Source organism: Podarcis bocagei, assembly GCF_964188305.1.
Source record: "Podarcis bocagei genome assembly, chromosome: 10".
In the NCBI taxonomy this organism is placed as follows: Eukaryota; Metazoa; Chordata; class Lepidosauria; order Squamata; family Lacertidae; genus Podarcis; species Podarcis bocagei.
In genome coordinates, this window is record NC_138135.1 from 26,490,928 (window position 1) to 26,510,103 (window position 19,176).

General features: G+C 41.4%; 1 protein-coding gene across 10 annotated transcripts in view; it reads left to right on the top strand.

Moving 5' to 3' along the window:
* The first annotated feature begins 1,492 nt into the window (after positions 1-1,492).
* MYBPC1 (myosin binding protein C1) overlaps positions 1,493-19,176 on the top strand; it is a 96,648-nt gene continuing 78,964 nt past the window's right edge. For all 10 annotated transcript variants that reach the window (XM_081212227.1, XM_081212232.1, XM_081212224.1 and 7 more), the window contains exon 1: positions 1,493-1,649. In XM_081212227.1, coding sequence (XP_081068353.1) covers positions 1,625-1,649 — 25 coding nt within the window. In that variant the 5' untranslated portion in view covers positions 1,493-1,624. The remainder of the gene's footprint in view (positions 1,650-19,176) is intronic.

Below are 19,176 nucleotides of genomic sequence, written 5' to 3' on the forward strand. Positions count from 1 at the left end.
TTATAGCTTCTAGCTTGCACACACAACTCTCAACTCTGGCCTTTGTCTTTCTAACAACCAGTGAGTTGAGGGAGGGGGTCCCACCCATTTGCCATGTGGCACAGAACAACTTTCTTTCTTACCTTAATGGCACATACTTAGAAGGCCATCACTGGCTATTCCAGGATTTGACTCCATGCTGGATCCAGGAATTAGTAGAGGGCTCAGGCACTTACAGGAGCGAGCCAGCAGTAAATCACACTGTGCAAGTTGGAGCAGTAAATCACACTGTGCAACTCTTTATTAGCAAGAACACGATCTGCACAGGAATGTCAGGCCTAATGAGCACAGCAGCTCATTTCTGGTTGGTCTTGTCCCCATGAAGCAGTTGCTGAGAATGAAGATTCCCACCTCCCCACAATTGCCCAATTGCCCTCCTTTCCAGAGTTTTCCCCAAGCAATCTGAAGCCTTCCCAGTTTGGCCCAGGAGGCCATTTTGAGCTCATCACACTCACTTGTCATTCAGCTGACATCACCTGACATCAGGCACTGGACATCAGGTCACTGTTGAATGCAGTGAATTCCTTTATTCCGAATAGGATTCCTCGCAAGAAAAGGGAAAAGTTGACAGCTATGTCAAATACCCACACAGTTGCTCACAATTTGATCTGCCCCACTGTCTTAAAGTAGTTCCTCTCCCCACCATTAGTTGGTGGTCACATGGCCCTTCTGGTATCATATACCCTCCTATCCACTAGAGGGTGCACACACTCTGTTGCTGTACTTAGTGTCCTACAAATGAAGGACACTCACATTTTTTGTTCCCACACCAGTAGTGTCTCTAAATGCAGCTCTTTACCTTCTCCCTGACACAAAATGTATTGATGTGACTGCATTCCCACTGACTCCAACTGAAGGAGAAACTAAACATCACTCATTACAATGCCCTTCACGTGTATGATATATAGTTGTTGTCTGTCATATTCTATGCTCTGACAATAACAATAACAACAACAACAATTTTATTATTTATACCTCACCCATCTGGCTGAATTTCCCTAGCCACTCTGACAAGGACGGATATTTCACATACCTTGATTTAGCCTACAAATTGCTAAAAACTGCCAAGCCGTATTATGTGATCAAGATCAGGTCAGTTTCAGTTATCAACCATGGGAAAAAGACACACAGGTGCAGTATATCATTTAGAACATATATCAGGAACATATAATCTGCATATCTGAAAGCCCTTTGATTGTCTGGCAATCTATTTTACTTCCCAGATTGGGGGGGGGGGGTGCGCACGAGAGAGAGAGAGAGAGAGAATCTGATGCTTCTGAATTTAGAAAGTTATAGCCATTCTCCTCAGCCCCATGAAATGCAGCAGAGATTCCTTCCTAAAGCCAAGAGGGCAGCGGCTGCGAACAACAGATGTAAGCAGAGCTCCCATAACTGTCAGTTTTCGGAGGGTATGCATTGAGAGGAGAGGAGGTGCTATTTTGATTGATATTTCGCTGCTGTATATAAAGCCAAGGAATTCTTCTCCCCCTCTGCTTGTCACACTGGCCTGCAGGCTCTCCACTGGACTTGTGGCTCCTTGCTGTTGCATCTGACACATAATTGGGAATAAAGAGGAACAAAAACAATGCCGGAACCCACCAAAAAAGCCGGTAAGTGTCATCGTATCTCCCTTACTTGTCTTAACAAAAAGCAAAACATGTGTTTTGAAACCAGCTTGTGACTGAGCAGAGAGATCAGAGAAGGCAAAAGAAGCTGTTATCCTTTGTTGATTCACCAAATTTGAGATCCATGAAGAGAGTCCACTATCACTGAAAACAGTTAACAACTTAGTGACGAAGGTTAGAAAGCTCAGCTGAACTGGAACATTTTAGTTATGGTTGTGCTGTGCTAGATTATTGTTATTGTTGTTGGTACAATTTACTTTTCTGAAAGCTCCTTTTTAATTACCATGTGTCTGAATGTTTATAGGGGTAGTTCTATGTGTTTTCAAAAAGTGCATAAAGCTTTACTATTGCAAATGAATCTCATTTGTATGTTAACAGGAAGAGTAGGTTTATAATTCAGTTTTACAATTTACCTTGGATATTTGGGTATTTCTGATAATAGCATCCTCTTTACCTTATTCACTTTGTATCAAATTATGAGATTATTTTTGTGGCTGGCAAAACAGAGATGCTGTCATTATGAATCCAAACTTTGGAGGACTACTGCCCTTCTCAAGCAAAGATTTCACAAAGTTGTAACATATTTAGAATCCAGCGCTGCATAATGGGAATATTACCTAGACAGAAATCTTTCCTTTAAATAGTCCGCTTTTTAAAAAAAAGTATTGGGAAGAAGGTTCCTCAACTTTAACAGGCACAGTTTACCAGTAACTCTAGTATTCACTTATTATATTAATAGCACAATCCATAAACTGTCTACTCAGAAGTAAACTCCACTGAGTTCAGTGGGACTTACTTCCAGGTAAGCGTGTATAAGATTGCAACTTAAGATCACATGCACACCATACATTTAAAGTACACGGCTTTCCCTGGGAACTGTATTTTGTCAAGGATTCTGGGAATCACAGCTTTGTAAGAGGTAAACTACAGTTCCTTAGATTCTGTGGGGGAAGCTACATGCATTTAATGTGCTGTAAATATATAGTGTAGAAGCCTAAGTCTGCCTTCCTATATTAATGCTTCTTTTCCTACACATATCATCAATCGTGTGCATGAATGCTTAAGTTACAGTTTGATCCTGTGCATGCTTACTTGGAAGTAAGTCCTATTGCATTCAATGGAGCCTACTCAGTGGGCATAGGATGCTAGATTTCATCTTTTTCCTCTAAGCGAAATCTGCCCAGTTCCCTCGCCCTCTTTTATAGTCCACTCCCTATAACATCTCAGTTGCAAGCTTCATAAGGTCACCATATGCAATATAGCTTTTCCTATATGGATTTTAGGTGGTGGTGGGGGAACATATATGCTGTGTGTATACACTGTAACCTAGGGAAATTCCCAAAGAAAAAAACCAAACTTGTAAAATCCCTCCTTATTACCCAGTAACTTTTCTGCATGGAGGTGATATTAACAAAACATTTCCCCTTCATTCCTTTGGAATGTTGAAAAAGGATACTAGTATGCTAAGGAGCTAACAGCAATTTTCTCTGTGTGCTATGTTTGCTTCATGCTCAGAGCATAACTCACTTCCATATATAGGATCAAGGATATATCCTCAGGGCATATTGGATGGTGGCTCTGTGGGGTTTTCACCTTGTCTGTTAGCGTGTGGCATGGATGTCTTGAGTGTTTTACAAGGTAAATCAATTACTGGTTCAACCTTTGCCTTTGACATGGTGGATTTTGCTTGTCCCTTCTCATATTTTCTGGATAACGTGAACAAACCTACTGTACAGTATTAGGGATATATTGCTTACAGAAGCCTTTGCATGGCACAGAGGATTGGATCAGCTAATTTTTAGAATAATTACAGGCCTAGAATCTACCATGCTTTTCTTGATAGCAGTGTTACCACTTCAGTAAGAACTGCCAGCTTTGGGTCGCTGTTGTCTCAAAATGTTTCCAACAATTTTTTCTGGAAATGGATTGAAAGTGTCTTTTTATCATATGTATTACTTACATGGCCAGAGATATACTGCAAAAGCGTGGAGCCAGTGTGGTGTAGTGGTTGGAGTCTTGGATTAAAACCTGAGAGATCAGGGTTCAAATTATTTATTTATTTATTATTATTATTAATTTCAATACATCCAAAAATCACAGGATAGTTTACAATATAAAAACACAAAAATACAAAACATAACAAACAAAACAAAACAAAACAAAACAATAACCCTCCTCATACAGTTTAAAAGGCCATAGATTGTTTACCGTAATTATTCCAAGTTCTGGGAGAAGAGGAATGTTTTTGTGTGGTGCCTAAAGACATGTAACGAAGGTGACAGTTGAGCGTTCCTGGGGAGAGCATTCCACAAGTGGGAAGTCACCACAGAAAAGGCCTGTTCTCATGTTGCTGCCCTCCGGACATCTCATGGAGGAGGCACACAAAGAAGAGCCTTTGATGATGATCACAGGGTCCTGGTCGTTGCATATGAGGAGAGGTGGTCTTTGAGGTATTGTGGTTCTGAGCTTTTAAAGGCTTTATACGGGCATGGGCAAACTCTGGCCCTCCAGATGTTTGGGAGCACAATTCCCATCATCCCTGACCACTGGTCCTGTTAGCTAGGGATGATGGGAATTGTGGTCCCAAACATCTGGAAGGCCGGAGTTTGCCTATGCCTGGCCTTATATGTCAAAACCAGCACTCTGAATTGAGCCCAGAAACTAACTGGCAGCCAGCACAGTTGGGCCAGGATTGGTGCTATATGTTCATGTGGTCTTGCCCCAGTAACAACCTGGCCCCTGAATTCTGCACCAGCTGAAGTTTCTGAACTGTCTTCAAAGGCAGTCTCATGTATAACACATTGCAGTAATCTTACCTAGAGGTTACTGGAGCATAGACAACAGAGGTTAGGCTATCCCTGTCCACACAGGGGCACACTTGAGCCACCAGTCGAAGCTGATGGAAGGCACTCACATGTCACCAGGGCCACCTGAGCTTCAAGGGACAGCAATGGATCCACGAGTACCCCCAAGCTGTGTACCTGCTCCTTCAGAGAGTGTGTAACCCCATCAAGGGCAGGCATCCTCCAATCCATCCAGTCTGGGGAACCACCCACAAACAGTGCCTCACTCTTACCTGGATTGAGCTTCAGATGGATTGGCTCTCACCCAGTCCATTACCGAAGCAAGACAACGGTCCAGCACATCCACTGCCACACCTGCGGATGTAAGGAGAGGTAGACCTGTGTGTCATCAGCATATTGCTATCCCCAGTTGGCTATTAAGCTCACTTGGTGACCTTGGACCAGTCACTCACTCTCAGCCTAACCTACCTTATGGGGTTGTTGTGGGGTTTAAATGAGGAGGTGAACCATGTAGCTACTTTGAGCTCCTTAGAGGGAGGGGTGGGATAGAAATGCAATGAATAAATAAAAAATAAAAATTGCATTATTTTCTTCCCTTTCTTTTGTTTTAGTTTTATACTCAGTTCTGGCTAAGCATTTCCTTGAGGTTTTCTAAGATTGTTTAGACTAGGGCTGGGCAGCCTGTGGTCTTTCAGATGCTGCTGAGTCCCACAAGTGTAGCCAATGTTCAGGTTCTGCACCCCTGATTCATACAGAATTCCAATCTTCTGCACCAAGTAAAGCATTTACAGCTGATAATACCATACCCTTCACATTAATTTACAAGGTTTAGAGCTTATTAGCATTCCTTAGTTGCGTGGACTAGGAGTTTCAAAATTAGGATGTATTTTTGATGCAGTCAGAAGCAGTACAAAACAAATATATATTAAAGGGATTTAAAAATATTTTTTAAGAACAATACTTATTTTTGCAATAGGAGCATCCCAAATCTGCTAACTGACTTTAAATTTATGAATTGAAGCCTGTGTTCAAACTTTGGTGACATTTTAGGGTAATCCACCTACAATGACTTAAGAAAACTTGGTACTGTACTTCCAAAATTCTGAAACTTTGAGGTTAAACCTCCTTAAGGGACAGAACCTCACTCTAATGTATGACAAGCAATCTGCAGCTCATGAGAAATGTTCATCAGCTTTCAGGTTTAGTTTTAACAGATAGTTTTTTGTTCTCATTAAATCGCTACTTAACTTCAAGACAGGATGTCCTAATTGGCAGAGTTTGGGGAGACATAGTAGTATCGATATTGGGAAGAAAGTTGTTCAGGATGATCATTTAGGCCTTTGCAACTTGACGGTGTCATGGAAACATTGCAGAGTTTGTGAGGAACTAGCAAGTTGCTTTTTTGCTGCTCTGTCAAATATTCTTCATTTGTGTGTATGTGATTTGATGGAGAATTTGTTCCAAGCGATATGGCTGCTGGGCTATTTAGTTATTAAGTTTTCTGTTCTCGTGAGAGAGAGAAGAGGTTAAGGAGCTTTCTGTGGGATATAAGGGTTTTAGCACCTCAAGTGGGATCCTGCACCTTACAGGACTGAGCCCTAGGCAACTAGTGTTGACAAGGCTGCAAGGATCAGTTTGCATCCTGGCATTGCTGCTTAGCGCTGGAGGACAATAACGTATGAAGTATCCTACCCAAAATAGCTGTACCAAATGTGCACACGAATGTGAGAGAACCTAAATCTGCACCCAAACTACCGCCAGCCTGCCTTGTAAAGTATCCTGTTTGCCGTACAGACAGCTGACATATATCTTAACATCAATTCTGTTAGAGATGGTATGAAACTAGAGATAGTACTGACTTTTATTTATTAGTTTAAAACATTACCCTTCATTGCAAACCAATCTCAGAGCAAGTTGTGATTAAAACTGAAGCATAGAAGACAGGGATAGGGGATCTAAGGTCAGGGGGCTAAATGCTGCCCTCGAGGCCTCTCTGTTTGACCCCTGTAATTCTCCCCAGGTCATGTACACATAAACCTTGAGTGCTTTTGTTTGTGTCCTTGAACTGTGATGATGTCTCTTGCTTGCCTGGAAGGAGGATGGAGAGATGTGTGCTTGTGTGTGCATAGAAACCTCTGGCATTTGCATGGTTGAAATGTTACCTACTCTACAAAGAGAAGATTCACACCCATTGCTCTGCTTACCTTTGTATCAGTCCCCTGCCCACCATTACTGGTATGGTGGTCATTTTTCATGGATAACCACTAAAAGGTGGCCCTTCAACTAAACAGGCATGTTCCCACTCCAATCTGCCATATTTAAAACCAATGTTTTATTTTTTAAAAAAAGAGGCAGGAAAAAACAAGCAAAAATTAATCACCAAACACAAAGCAACAATAACCAATGACCTCAACACTAATATATCATAAACTTGAGTTTTGAGCTGGCACAAAACATTCATAACAGTTGGGTCCAACCAAATCTCAAAGGAGAGGTTTGCATATCTCCACCAAGAAGGCCTTCAACCTCACTGCCATATAGAAAGCTTTGTCAAGCTGAGACATGGCCAGGAGAGCCACCACAAAGATTTCAACACCTGGACAAGTCTATGTGGGAGTAGGCGTTCTTTTTAATATCCAGCACCTTGAACCTGACTTGGTAAAATGTTATTTTATAAAAATCTATTTTGCAGCATGTAGGCAAAGATATATTTTGGCTGACTTGTGGGTTGTTTAACTTGCCGAGTTGATTAAAGCTGTGTGTAAAGTTGATTGCGGAAGAGAATGTTACCTCAGTAAGGCAGGAAGGCTTATGTTCCTATGATGTTTTAATGCTTCCCCATTAAAATATCATCAGAACATAAGCCTTTCTGCTTTATGAGAGCCTCACCATTGGGTCCATCTAGCTCAGATAAATATATGATTGGATCAAAATGTTGCTGTTTCTGGCTTTTGGACACCCCACCCAAAATATCTCTTTTATCTTCTGACTGTTCAGTTGCCATTGTTGAGAGATTATTATTAGGCTTCTTAATCATAACCTTTATAAGTCTCATAAAAGCCCTTCCCAGTTAAAAAAGAGATCATGTCATTTGAGATTGTTAGGGTCCCAAGATGGCTACTTAATTTTGCATTAGAGCACAGGCATTAACTTTTTCCAGGGTGAATGTTATATTCCTGGGAGGAGGAATGGTCAGGCTATACAGTGAGGTCAGCAGGCAGGGCCAAGCAAAAGGGAAGGGGTACCCCTTCTCTTTCTCTTCTCTTTGTTCTCTCTCACCTTTATGCATCATCCATCTATTTTATTTCTCTCCCCCCCACACATATACAAACACCCACTGGCACAAGAACCCCAGCACCAAATGGAAATTGCTAAATGCACAAAAGTATACATTTCCTACAAAAGAAGGAAGTGGCACAATGCCCCAGAAATTTCTCCTACATAGCTTTGGATGCAGTTGATTTCAGATTTGAACCCTGGTGGCGCTAGCTTTTTTTTAAAAAAAAGAAAGGAGCAGGAAGCAGGTCATAGAAGAAGACACTTCTCTGCTGCTGATCAGAGTACATAATAATAGGCTAGACAAAAACAGTTTGACCTGGAATAGGGCCTCTTTTGTGTTCCATTGAAATGAGATTTATGAGTACACCAGCCTATTTCCAGTCTAGTTTATCTTTTGTCAAAGTGGGCCTCATACCACACAACCATGTCTATGCAGATCATAGATCTTTGGTGTTGGCTGTCTAGCTTTAACATGAAAAAAGAAGAAATAGCCCTAAAGAAAAGGTTAAAAGTACTATAGAGTTCCCCAGATAGTACTGCTTTCAGCTCTCCAGATAACGATACTACTGTTCATATCTTTAACCCCCACTGAACAGTGTTGTGTTGTTGTTTTGAAAAGAATCTGTGTTAAATTCTTTTTGGCAATTTGCCTCCATAGTAGATCCATTTTCAGACAGAGGGCCTGCATTCTGCCACAACACATAGGCAGTCTCTGCAACATTCAAATATTATTTTCATTTCCACCACCTCCCACACTTCCTTCTGTGATATCAGGTTAATGCTGACCTTCAACCTCCCACTCTTTGCTTCTCATGTGTTCTCCTTTTTCTGCTTGGAAATGAATCCCAGTGAACAATAGCCACCTTAAGTTAACATCTTGCCTATTTTTACAAATTTAGTGAGCAAGCAAGATGTTGGCATTTATTCCACTATCCAGAGCTATGTCACACACTTCTAAGGGTTTGTAAGCAAAATGGAACACTTCCTATTTTTCTTTCATATGATTGGCATCATTTGGTTTCCAAAGTATTTTCCTGTGTGTGGTGTGGGGGGGGGGGTGTATGCCTGCCACTTGACAAACACAACTGGAAGGCTCAGCTGGGCATGCAGAGTTTGGCTGTTTAGTCTGTGGTTTGAAGTCATAATCCTTTATCCATTTCCCCCCAGGGAAGGGTTGTAGCTCAGTGGTAGAGCAACTGTCTTGCATGAATTCAATCCCTGACATCTCTAGGTAGGGCGGGGAAAGCCCCATCTGAAACCTTAGAGAGCTGCTGTCAGTGAGTGTAGACCAATGTTTCCCAAACTTGGGTCTCCATCTTTTCTGGACTACAACTCCCATCATTCCTAGCTAGCAGGACAAGTGATCAGGAATGATGGAAATTGTAGTTCAAAAACAGCTAGAGACCCAAGTTTGAGAAATACTGGTTTAGACAATACTCAGCTAGATAGACAATATTTGACTCAATCTAAAGCAGCTTCCTGTGTTCCTCTTGAGTAACTTTGTTGACAATTCTAAGCAAGCTGCTGCTACTTTTCTTTTTTTAAGTTGATAGTCATTTTCTCTTCCTTTTAGAAGGAAAAACAGGTGTTAACGTTTGAATGGACTGCAGATGCACCCAGAAATGAAGCCTGAGAAAGAAAGCAATGTCTTTTTGGAGTGAAATTATTCCTACTTTTAGGCAAGGCTGGCCCTTCCACCAGGCAGGGGGAAGTGGCTTCCTCAAGCAGCAGGTGAAGGTGTGTTTAGAGAGTGGCAGTGACATGTTGGAAGACAGAATTGTGTGCCAGACAGCCTGCTTTGTGCCCCTTAAGTTAGCCTGCTGTGTTTGAGGACCTTGTGCCATCACGAGTGTTAGAATAAGATTCAGCTGCCTGTCTGGTGAGCTTCTGTGCATGGAAGGAGAAGCTCCATCTTGTCCTTTGCCTTAGGCCCCAAAACGTCTTGGGCTGCCTCTGTTTAGGCCGAGATTGCCTTTCACAAAAAGCAGTGTGGAGGATACATCATAGTGCAAAGCACTTGAGTTCAACTCTTAGCATAGTAAGGGAGGGCAGCAACAAATGCAAACCACCTTGGTATTAGTAAAAGAATTAAATGATTCACGCTGGTTTAGTAAAAAGCTATTTTACAGTAAAAAGTAAATCCAGAAATCAAAACTGAACGCTTTGAGAGGTTCTTGAAAATGTTTGTTTATACTGTGCTTTTTTTACTGGAAGAAACGTGCACAATTCAATTGACATTGTATTTGAAGTGGATAAGGAAGTTCCTGTACTGAGTTTTTGGCTTTACGAAGCCCATTAAAATCCCATCTGAAACAAAAACAAAAAAGAAAACAAACGAAAACAAACATGTGAAGGATAGCTTCATTTTCAGAACACTAGAGGGTGCTCTTTATGAACAGGACAGCTCACAAAAGTTGCTTTTATGCTTCCTTTTGATGCAGCTGTTGGGCAGATAACTAGTCAATTAATTCCCTTCACCTTCATAATCCCTAAATATAATGCTTAAACAAGGTCTTTGGGTGTGTTTTAGAAAATATACTGCACCACGTCTCTCTTCTTCAGTGGTAGGGTATCTGCTTTGTGTGCCATCGGTCCCCGGTTCAATTCTCATCTTCTCCAGGGTTGAGAGAGAAGCCTGCCTGAAATGGTTGAGAGCTGCTGCTAGTCAGCATAGACAAAAATGACCTAGATGGACCAATGGTCTGACTGAGTAAAGGCAACTCCCCATTTGCGCACGTTCAATATGTGACCCAAAAAGTGACCACAAAACATCACAGAGCGGGGTGGGAGCGGATCGGGTGTTTGCAGGCTTTTTCAATGGTGTTTCAAATATACAGGATTTCACTGAAATGTGCGGTGCGTCAGAACGTAACCGCCACATAAATGGGAGGTTGCCTGTATAAGGCTTCTTCCCATGAACCTATGTACCCCTTAAGGAATGCATTCACAGATAGCGGTTGCTGTTAGATCTTGCTTTGCTTATGAACACTTGGAATCAGTACCACAGAGCATTTTTGGCAAGTTGGTATACCATCTACAGCATTTCCTGGATAACCATAATCCTGTCTCAGTTTTTATGTCTTAACATCAACACTGCCCTGTGTTACATACGGAGCTGCCTGTGAAAAGCATACAGGAACCTCAACTGGTTCAGAGCCCAGCAATCATGTTATTATTAACCAGGGTCCAACGTGATGAACATATCTAATTTATATTAAGATGTTTTCATGGCTTCCAAGTTGTTCTTGCAATCGGGGCACAATTTAGAGCACTGATATGATGTGCTCTAAATGGCCTAGGGAATCTGAAGGACTGTTTGATAAAGCAAGGAAAGACCATTAGATCAAAGTCAGTAACCTTGATATTTGTAAGATAGGTCCACCAACTTCCTGACAGTCTCCCTAGTTTGGGACTTCCACACACCTGCCATTCCAAAGCAAGCCTCCAATAAATCTTACTTGTGGCTATAGTCTTCTATTTTTAATTTTTTAAAAGTGTACCTAGGTTACCATTATACTGAGTCCTGACTCTTTCTAATAAGAAAAAGTTTGCAATAACAAAACAGCTTTCTGCAGCCTGCAGAATATCCTGGGCCAAGAACTCAAGCAGTGAAGGTAAAAGCAAGCAGTGAATTTTTCACTTTTGTGTCAACTGCTGGCCAATAGTACTGTGACATGAATTATATAGCAGCAGTACATAGAAATAATGATATCATAGAACTACATGCAGGGTACACATGTACCAGGCCCCAAGCCAAGAGGGTGCCAGGCTTCCTGATTTTTGTTTTTAAAAAAGAAGTAAACCAACTGGACATCTATAAAAAAAGTTAGGAAACAAAACATGGAGGCAATGTTCTCAGGCAAATATAGAGAAACTCCTGTTGCTAAGGGTAATCATTTAATCAATGTTGCAAAGCACTGGAGGAAGGAATGCTGACTACCCTCACCTGGGACATGGGAGCGGGGGCCTCCCTGAGCAGCTAAAAAAACCAAGCAAAGCTCATTGTTGCTGGTAGCCTGAAGCAGGACTTAGGAGAAAAGACCACCTGTCTACTGGGGTATGTTTGTTAGCTGAAGTACTTTCCTCTTTGTCCACATTATTTCATTATTTTGCCAAGTGTGTTGCCTTTACAGTAAAAAACACAATTGACCATCTTGGGTATGTTGAAATACATGAAGCTTCCTTCATATTGATATTACATTCTTCCCTCTTCCCTAGTTTTCCATGTTCCCCTCACAGCCATTACTGGTCTGCTTGTCACTTTTACATTATTATTCATTAATATAATTACATAAAAAATATACAGTAAAATGAATCTGCAAATTTCAAACACCTTAAATACTGTAGCATTAAAATTCCTACAGACTGTACTTTAACACGAGGATAATTTTTTGGTTCATCAGGGTTGGCAAAATGTTTTTTGTGAAATGGCACATGTTCAGAGTATTTGCCGCTTGTTGTATATTTGTATTTTGCTTTTCTTCCCAGGAGCTCAAGATGGCATACATTTGTCCTCCCCTCTCACCTTTTAGCTTCACAATAGCCCTGTGAAGTAGACTAGGATGAGAGTTAGTAGTTCAGATACCAAACTTATGAAACTGCACACATTTAAGAGTATTGGTGTAATTTATCAGGTTTGGTGAATTTTGTTTTGCCTTGGTATTTTGCTGTAAATAACATGTGAGATGTTGTTCAAGCAAGGGGGCTGATTTTTTGACTTTGTGCATTTTAATTTGTGTATACATTATCTATTTTTCTTTACATGATCTTGCGTTTCTTCTCAGGAGTTCAAGGTTGCGTATATTATCCGTCCATCCTCACATTTTTATCTTTGCAACCTGTGAGGTATGCTAGCCTAAGTTAATATGTGTGCTTAAGCAGCAGTTCTTGCCACTATATTGCTGGGACCAGGGACTCCAGAGGGAGAGCTGGAGGTGGCTCCCCCTCCCCCCACATGAGGTGGTCACCTCACTTTGCCTTGTGGTATGGCAGGTCCTGGCAACAGCACAACCAAGCTTAGCCCTGCTCTCCTTCTCAATAAAGTTCAAGTGCTTGAGAAATGAATGAGTGAATAGCGCTTTAGCGATTCAGCAGTTGAGTAGAATGCCACCTACCCATTTCCCCTTAAATCTCAAAATGAAGAAAATGCTAAAGACGTCTTACATGATTTAATGATGACTTAAAATTCTAGAAGTCACCTGGAATATTCCTCAGGAAGCCAGCTCTTTTTGCAGTGTGGCCACATGCCTGATAAAATCTGTGGCTGTTTTCTTGTTGTGACAACCTCTTTTACAAAAAGTAGTAACTAGAAGTGAGCATCATGCCCTCATTCAGAACTCACCAGTTACTGGTTATCTGTGAGGTTATAATTTCCTTCCACATCTTGCATGCATTGGTTCCCTTTGAGTACAGAATTGGAGAAAACAACTCTGCTTTACAGTATTCATGGCTGCTCTGTTTAAACAAGGGCTGGCCACCAGTAACCTCCTTTTGCAAGCATTGCTTAGAAAACCCATTCACTATACAGGCATACAGTGGTGCCTCGCAAGACGAAAATAATCCGTTCCGCGAGTCTCTTCGTCTAGCGGTTTTTTCGTCTTGCGAAGCAACCCTATTAGCGGATTAGCGGTTTAGCGGCTATTAAAGGCTTAGTGGCTTAGCGGCTAAAAGGCTATTAGCGGCTTAGCGGCTTAGAAAAAGTGGGGGAGCGAAAAAAAATCGCAAGACACGCAAGACGTTTTCATCTTGCAAAGCAAGCCCATAGGGAAATTCGTCTTGCGAAGCGCATCGAAAAACGTAAAACCCTTTCGTCTAGCGGGTTTTTCATCTTGCGAGGCATTCGTCTTGCGGGGCACCACTGTAATAAGAAAGGGCATGTTTATAAGACAGATAAATAGATTTGTCAGTCATTTCCTTTCCCCCCAAGAGTCCTGGGAAATGAAGTCCTGTGAGGTGAGGAACGATTTCTAACAGTCCACTACAGTTTGCAGCATGGTGTAGTGGTTAAGAGCAGTGGACTCGTAATCCAGTGAACCAGGTTCGCTTCCCCGCTCCTCCACATGCAGCTGCTGGGTGACCTTGGGCTAGTCACACTTCTCTGAAGTCTCTCAGCCTCACTCACCTCAGAGTGTTTGTTGTGGGGGAGGAAGGAAAAGGAGATTGTTAGCTGCTTTGAGACTCCTTAAGGGGAGTAAAAGGTAGGATATCAAATCCAAACTCCTCCCTCTCCTCCTCCTCCTCTTCCTTTAGGGGAAACAATGGTAGTTAAAATGTCACAGACCTGATATAGGCTTGTAGTGTGGCTACAGAGTCAATTATATGCTGATATTCTTCAGGAATACAGAAGTGGTGCAAAAGCAGCAGTGGAGAGGCCTTCAGCCATGTAAAAAGTCATTCAGAATCACTGTGGAGATCACAGCTCACTGTCATACTTATTTTTTCTTGCACTAGATGGTGCCTGAATTTTTTATTTGGTAAGTAACTGTTAGAGATGTGCTGCGAAATGCTAGCTGAGATAAGAATCCGGGAATCCAGCCATATTTACAGTGATTTATTGGTAGCTTCAAAGTATTTACAAAGTTCAAAGAAACGACATCATCACGATCAGTCAGTTGCCTCGAATGGCTCTTACCGTTTCTTCCCCCAGCAGATCCACCTCCTAAAGCCCAGCCCCCCTTCTTCCTCTGCTCTGAGAGTGGCTGGGTCCCGGAAACGGCTCCCCCCTCTCAGATTCATTACCTCCCGACAGCCCTTTGTCTTCTTCTTCTTCCGAAGAAGAGCAACTGCTAATTAAAGGCACAGGATCTCTGTAAGTGCCCATTCTCTCTCCCCTCTCCTCCTTCTCTGCCTCCAATTCCCTGACAGTAACCATTATATTGCAGCATGGCACCCCAATGTGATATTCCAGGGGTTCCAGGTATGCAGGAGTTCCAGATGTGAATAAGGCACAGCAGAGACTGTGGTGTCTTTATGATACATGTTTTGTTTACACATATATGCAACCTGAGTGTATGATAGAGGGGTTCACAGTATAATCCCCCAAGAAGGTCTTGTTTCTCCGATAGTCGCAACCTCTGGCAAAGGTAGAGTTTGAAGTAGAGTTTCAGAGTTGACTGTGATGTGACCTAGGGTGAGAAAGTTTGCAAGTTGAAAAAGGCTGAGGCAGAGCATGATGTTTGCTTTCAGTTTGAATCCAAAGTAGCAAAACCACAAAACCCTCTAGGGGTGATTATGCTGTGAACCCCTCCATCGTAGGTTTAGGTTGTAAATAAACTATATATGATAAAGACACCACAGTCTCCACTGTGCCTCATTCCCAAAAGGAGACTCTGGGTAAGCCCCCTGGAGCCCTGGAAATCTTGCACTACTCAGAGACTGAGGTGGCATGCAACAATATCTATTTATCTATTTATTAAAATTAGTCTTTTCACCTCTCACTTCCGAGTAGAACTGTATAGGATTGCAATGTGCGAGAGGTTGTTAGAACTGTATAGGATTGCAATGTGCGAGAGGTTGTTATTAACTTCAGTGCAAACTGGAAAACATATCAAACATATCATTAACTTTAGTGGGGCTTTCTCCCTGGTAAGTGGCTCTAAAATTGCAGTCACGTTGACTTTTGCAGTTTCTGCATTGACAAATGAATGAATCTGATTTTTCTTAATGAGTCCTGGTTGTTGGGAGAATCAGTCATGCACTGGATCCTTTCAAATGAACCTGTTCTTTTGGCAAATTCACGTGACTAATAGTTCACGCCTAGTCAGAAATATGTCCTGTTGAACTCAGTGGGGCTTATTCTCAAATAAGTGGGGTTAGGATTGTAGCCTAAGATGGGAAATTTAGGCTGCAGTTCTGTGCCTGTTGACCTGGAAGTATAACTGAGTGCAGTGGACATCTCAACACAGATGGGATTGGGTTATGAGTAGTGTCATTTTTCTAGAAAAAGAGGTGCTGGAACTCACCATGAACATTTCCTTTGTTCTCTTAAAATGCCAATGGTGTCCACCTGAGAGGTGCCAGCTGGGGGGGGGGGGAACCCTGCTTATGAAAATGTATACTGAATGGATCTTTGCAAAGATGGTAGAGTGTTAGCAAGCTTCACCCAACATCCAGCCTGAAATCCGCACATCTAACCTGAAAGTATTTTCCGCTACCTTAGTCGTGTAATTCTATTTAATTGTAAAGGCATGGCAACCGCAAAAATCAATTGAAATGAAGTAGAAAGCTATTTCATATTTTGAACAGATAGGGATATATAATTAACAGCTTGCTAATATTTCTAATAGAAATTCAAGCAGATGAGTTGTGGCTTACTGCACACATATAAATCAACACATAATGAATTCTGGGAACAAGGCCCCTTGGGTAACCTGGCCCTTTCGGTAAATCTGGATCCATAATCCGCTCCTTGGCAGCGCTAAGACATGAAAGCATTTCTGTGTATACATCTATGTAACAGCTGTGCTTTCACTGTCTCAGTTTGATGATACTCCTGCTAGTCTTAATGCAGCAATGGGTAAATTTCCAGCCTTGTTGCATAGATGGTTGTCTTCAGCACAGTTGTCTTTGAAGCTTCGTAACATGAGGGATACAGATTTAGGTTGCAAACATATACCTGGTAGTAGGTTGCATTATTACCAGCACTACTTCCTTCAAGGAAAAATACGTAGGAGTACACTGTAAATATCCTTTTCTCAGACATTGCCGGGGGGGGGGGGTTCCACTGCAAAGGCTACAAACGGCACAAATGGCAAAACAGGAGAGAAAGTTAACACAAACGGCAAAACAGGAGAGAAATAGCTGGAGGAAAGCTGCATTACGTTTTATGTCCTTGCGTGCATGGCTCCCATATCTGAAAAAGAAACTGTTCTTTTCCTTATTGCCCTGTGGCAGGTGCTAGGAGTTAGGCTTTCCTTCTGCAGCACAAGGACCCCTACAATTCTTCTTATATATTTATAATTGTTTTAGTCATTTTCTATTTTTACACTGAAGAACCTTTCCTGGCTTGATCTGTATTGACATTTCACCAACCTTGGCAGCTGAAGAGGTTCATCATGATTCAATGAGGAAAACTTCTCTCCCGTGGTGATGGAATGCTTTGTCAGGCATTCAGCTCAAAGATTTGATCCATAGTATAGTTCCTCACAACACCTAGCCAGGGAGCCTTATAAGGCAATTGGATGGCAGAGAATGGCAGCTGGGAACTCCATAGAGCATGCTGGATCAGGAAAGAACAGAGCAGCCGCCACAGTTTGATGTCCACTTGTCTTTTTATTCTTGGCAGAAAAGTCCATCTTGAGAGATTTATTAGCCTTGGAGACTGTGGGCTGTTAGGTGTTTTCTTACTGGACTTCCTCAGAAGTGAAGCTGACAGCCAAGGATGTCTTGTTGTTGGTAGATCAAGGGCAACTTGAAAGAGGGAATTTGTTGGAGATGTGTTCCTGCCTTCTTAAATTTGGCAGGTGGGGTGGATACTGGCAGCATGTCTTTTGCCTCATGTTCCAACCATCCCCTTTTACCAAGGAGCAGTCCCTATTTTCTGGTGTCTCTTCCTAGTAAAATGACCACTGTTTTGTTTTTGCCTTTGTTGGATGAATAGTTAACATTTCTTAGCATGAGAGGTTACTGTTGTCAATCTTCAGGTTTCAGAAGTGTCACTACATGCATATCCACGCCAGGGGTGAGGGATAAATTCAGCTGAATTTATCAAATTTCTGAAACAAGATGAAAGCCGAAAACAGCCATCCTTCAAAATTGGCTCTAATCTGAAATGTCCCGTGCAGTCTTCCAGCCAAACAATGTTTACAAAAATGTGTATATTAAGGGAAAGTGTGGATAAAAATGAATATATTGGTAAAAATAACATACAAAAATGCATTGTATCCGGGGATATAACTTTCAAAAATGGGTACATTAATCAAAACTGCATACAAAAATGTCTTTATCAGGAGATATTCACATAAAATGCTGGTGAATTTTCACAGGGATTTTAAAACAGAAAATTTGCAAATGTGTATAAACAAATTTAAGATTGGGAAAATGAGAAGCTGCGAGCACTGAAATACACAAACCCTTCCATCGCTAAGGAACACTTCAGCACTATGTAATGCCCACAAATGCTGTGCTTTGTCAGAGTGAAGAATTGGGCTACTAGGATCTGGAGAAGCCAGGAATGCTGCTGCCACTTTCTGCATTGTCTAATACTGTTCAGCAGTAATAAAAGTTTAGCAGCAAATGGTTACACTTTAAACCTTTCAAACAGTTTTTGCTGCTGTGGCAAAGCAGCATCAGTATTTTTCTGTAGCAACTACTGATAGCTGCTCTTCACTGCAGGCACAATCTGGCTTTTTCCAGAAGCAGTAGTAGACAGACCTGCACCCAATCTGTGACTCCCAGCAACTGGCATTCAGAAGCATACTTCCACTGACAGTAAAGCTTGAACATGGTCAGCAGGGTTAGTAATTATCAACAGCCTTATCTTCCATGAATTTGTCCAGTCCTTTTTTTAAGCTTCCCAAGTTAGTGGCTATGACTATTAAAAGAGTATTCCTATTTTTGTTTGAGAAGTGTTGAAGGATATGCAACTCAGTTCTGAAGGAGGTGTGTCTGACTAGCTTCCCTCATCAAGCCTGATTCCAGCTTAGAGCAGCAGCATAAAATAATTAAAAATAAATCATAATTGGAAAATGGGGTCTCTTTATTCTTTTCCAATCACTACTACCAAGTTTACTGTTGGAAAATCTGGCCATTTAAACCACACATGTGCTATTCACAACTGATGGTGAAGTCTATAGATTTTGTCATTTAAATTGAGGTATTTTGTGAAACCAAGATTAAAAATGAATGGGGGATGGCCATTTTACTTGTTTTCCTCGACTAGGGCAATTAATTTCTAATGACTGACCCACTTGGACTCTTGCAATGGACAAAATGGGGTATATTCACATTTTAGTGACAGTGCATTGTTTACATTTTTCTTGAATATTGACTTAATATGGGTGATGTTAAATGACCATTTTAAAAGGATCACACCATCCCTAAAGAGAATTCCATAGCCATTGCCTAGTGAAAGTCAAAAAATGCAGGCTTATACACCCTCAGATACAGTACACACACTAAAGAACAGCAGCACATATAATGCCTAATTTATTAGGATTGGCAATTCCGTGCCTAGGTTCTTGGGAGTAGGTTCCATTGAGCATAGAGGTGCTTGCTTCTGATAGCATAGGTTCAACTTAAAACATGCTGAGAAAGAACTTCAGCCAATTGAAATGCAACTTTTAGCTTTGTATTAGAAATGCAATTTTATCTTACAAAGCTGTGTTACCATTTAATTTGTTAGTATGAAGTAGGAACTCCTTCAAAGAAAAGGAAAGAATTGTCCAGCCTAAGCTTGATAATTTTTCACATTCCTCTGTGCTAATTTGTTG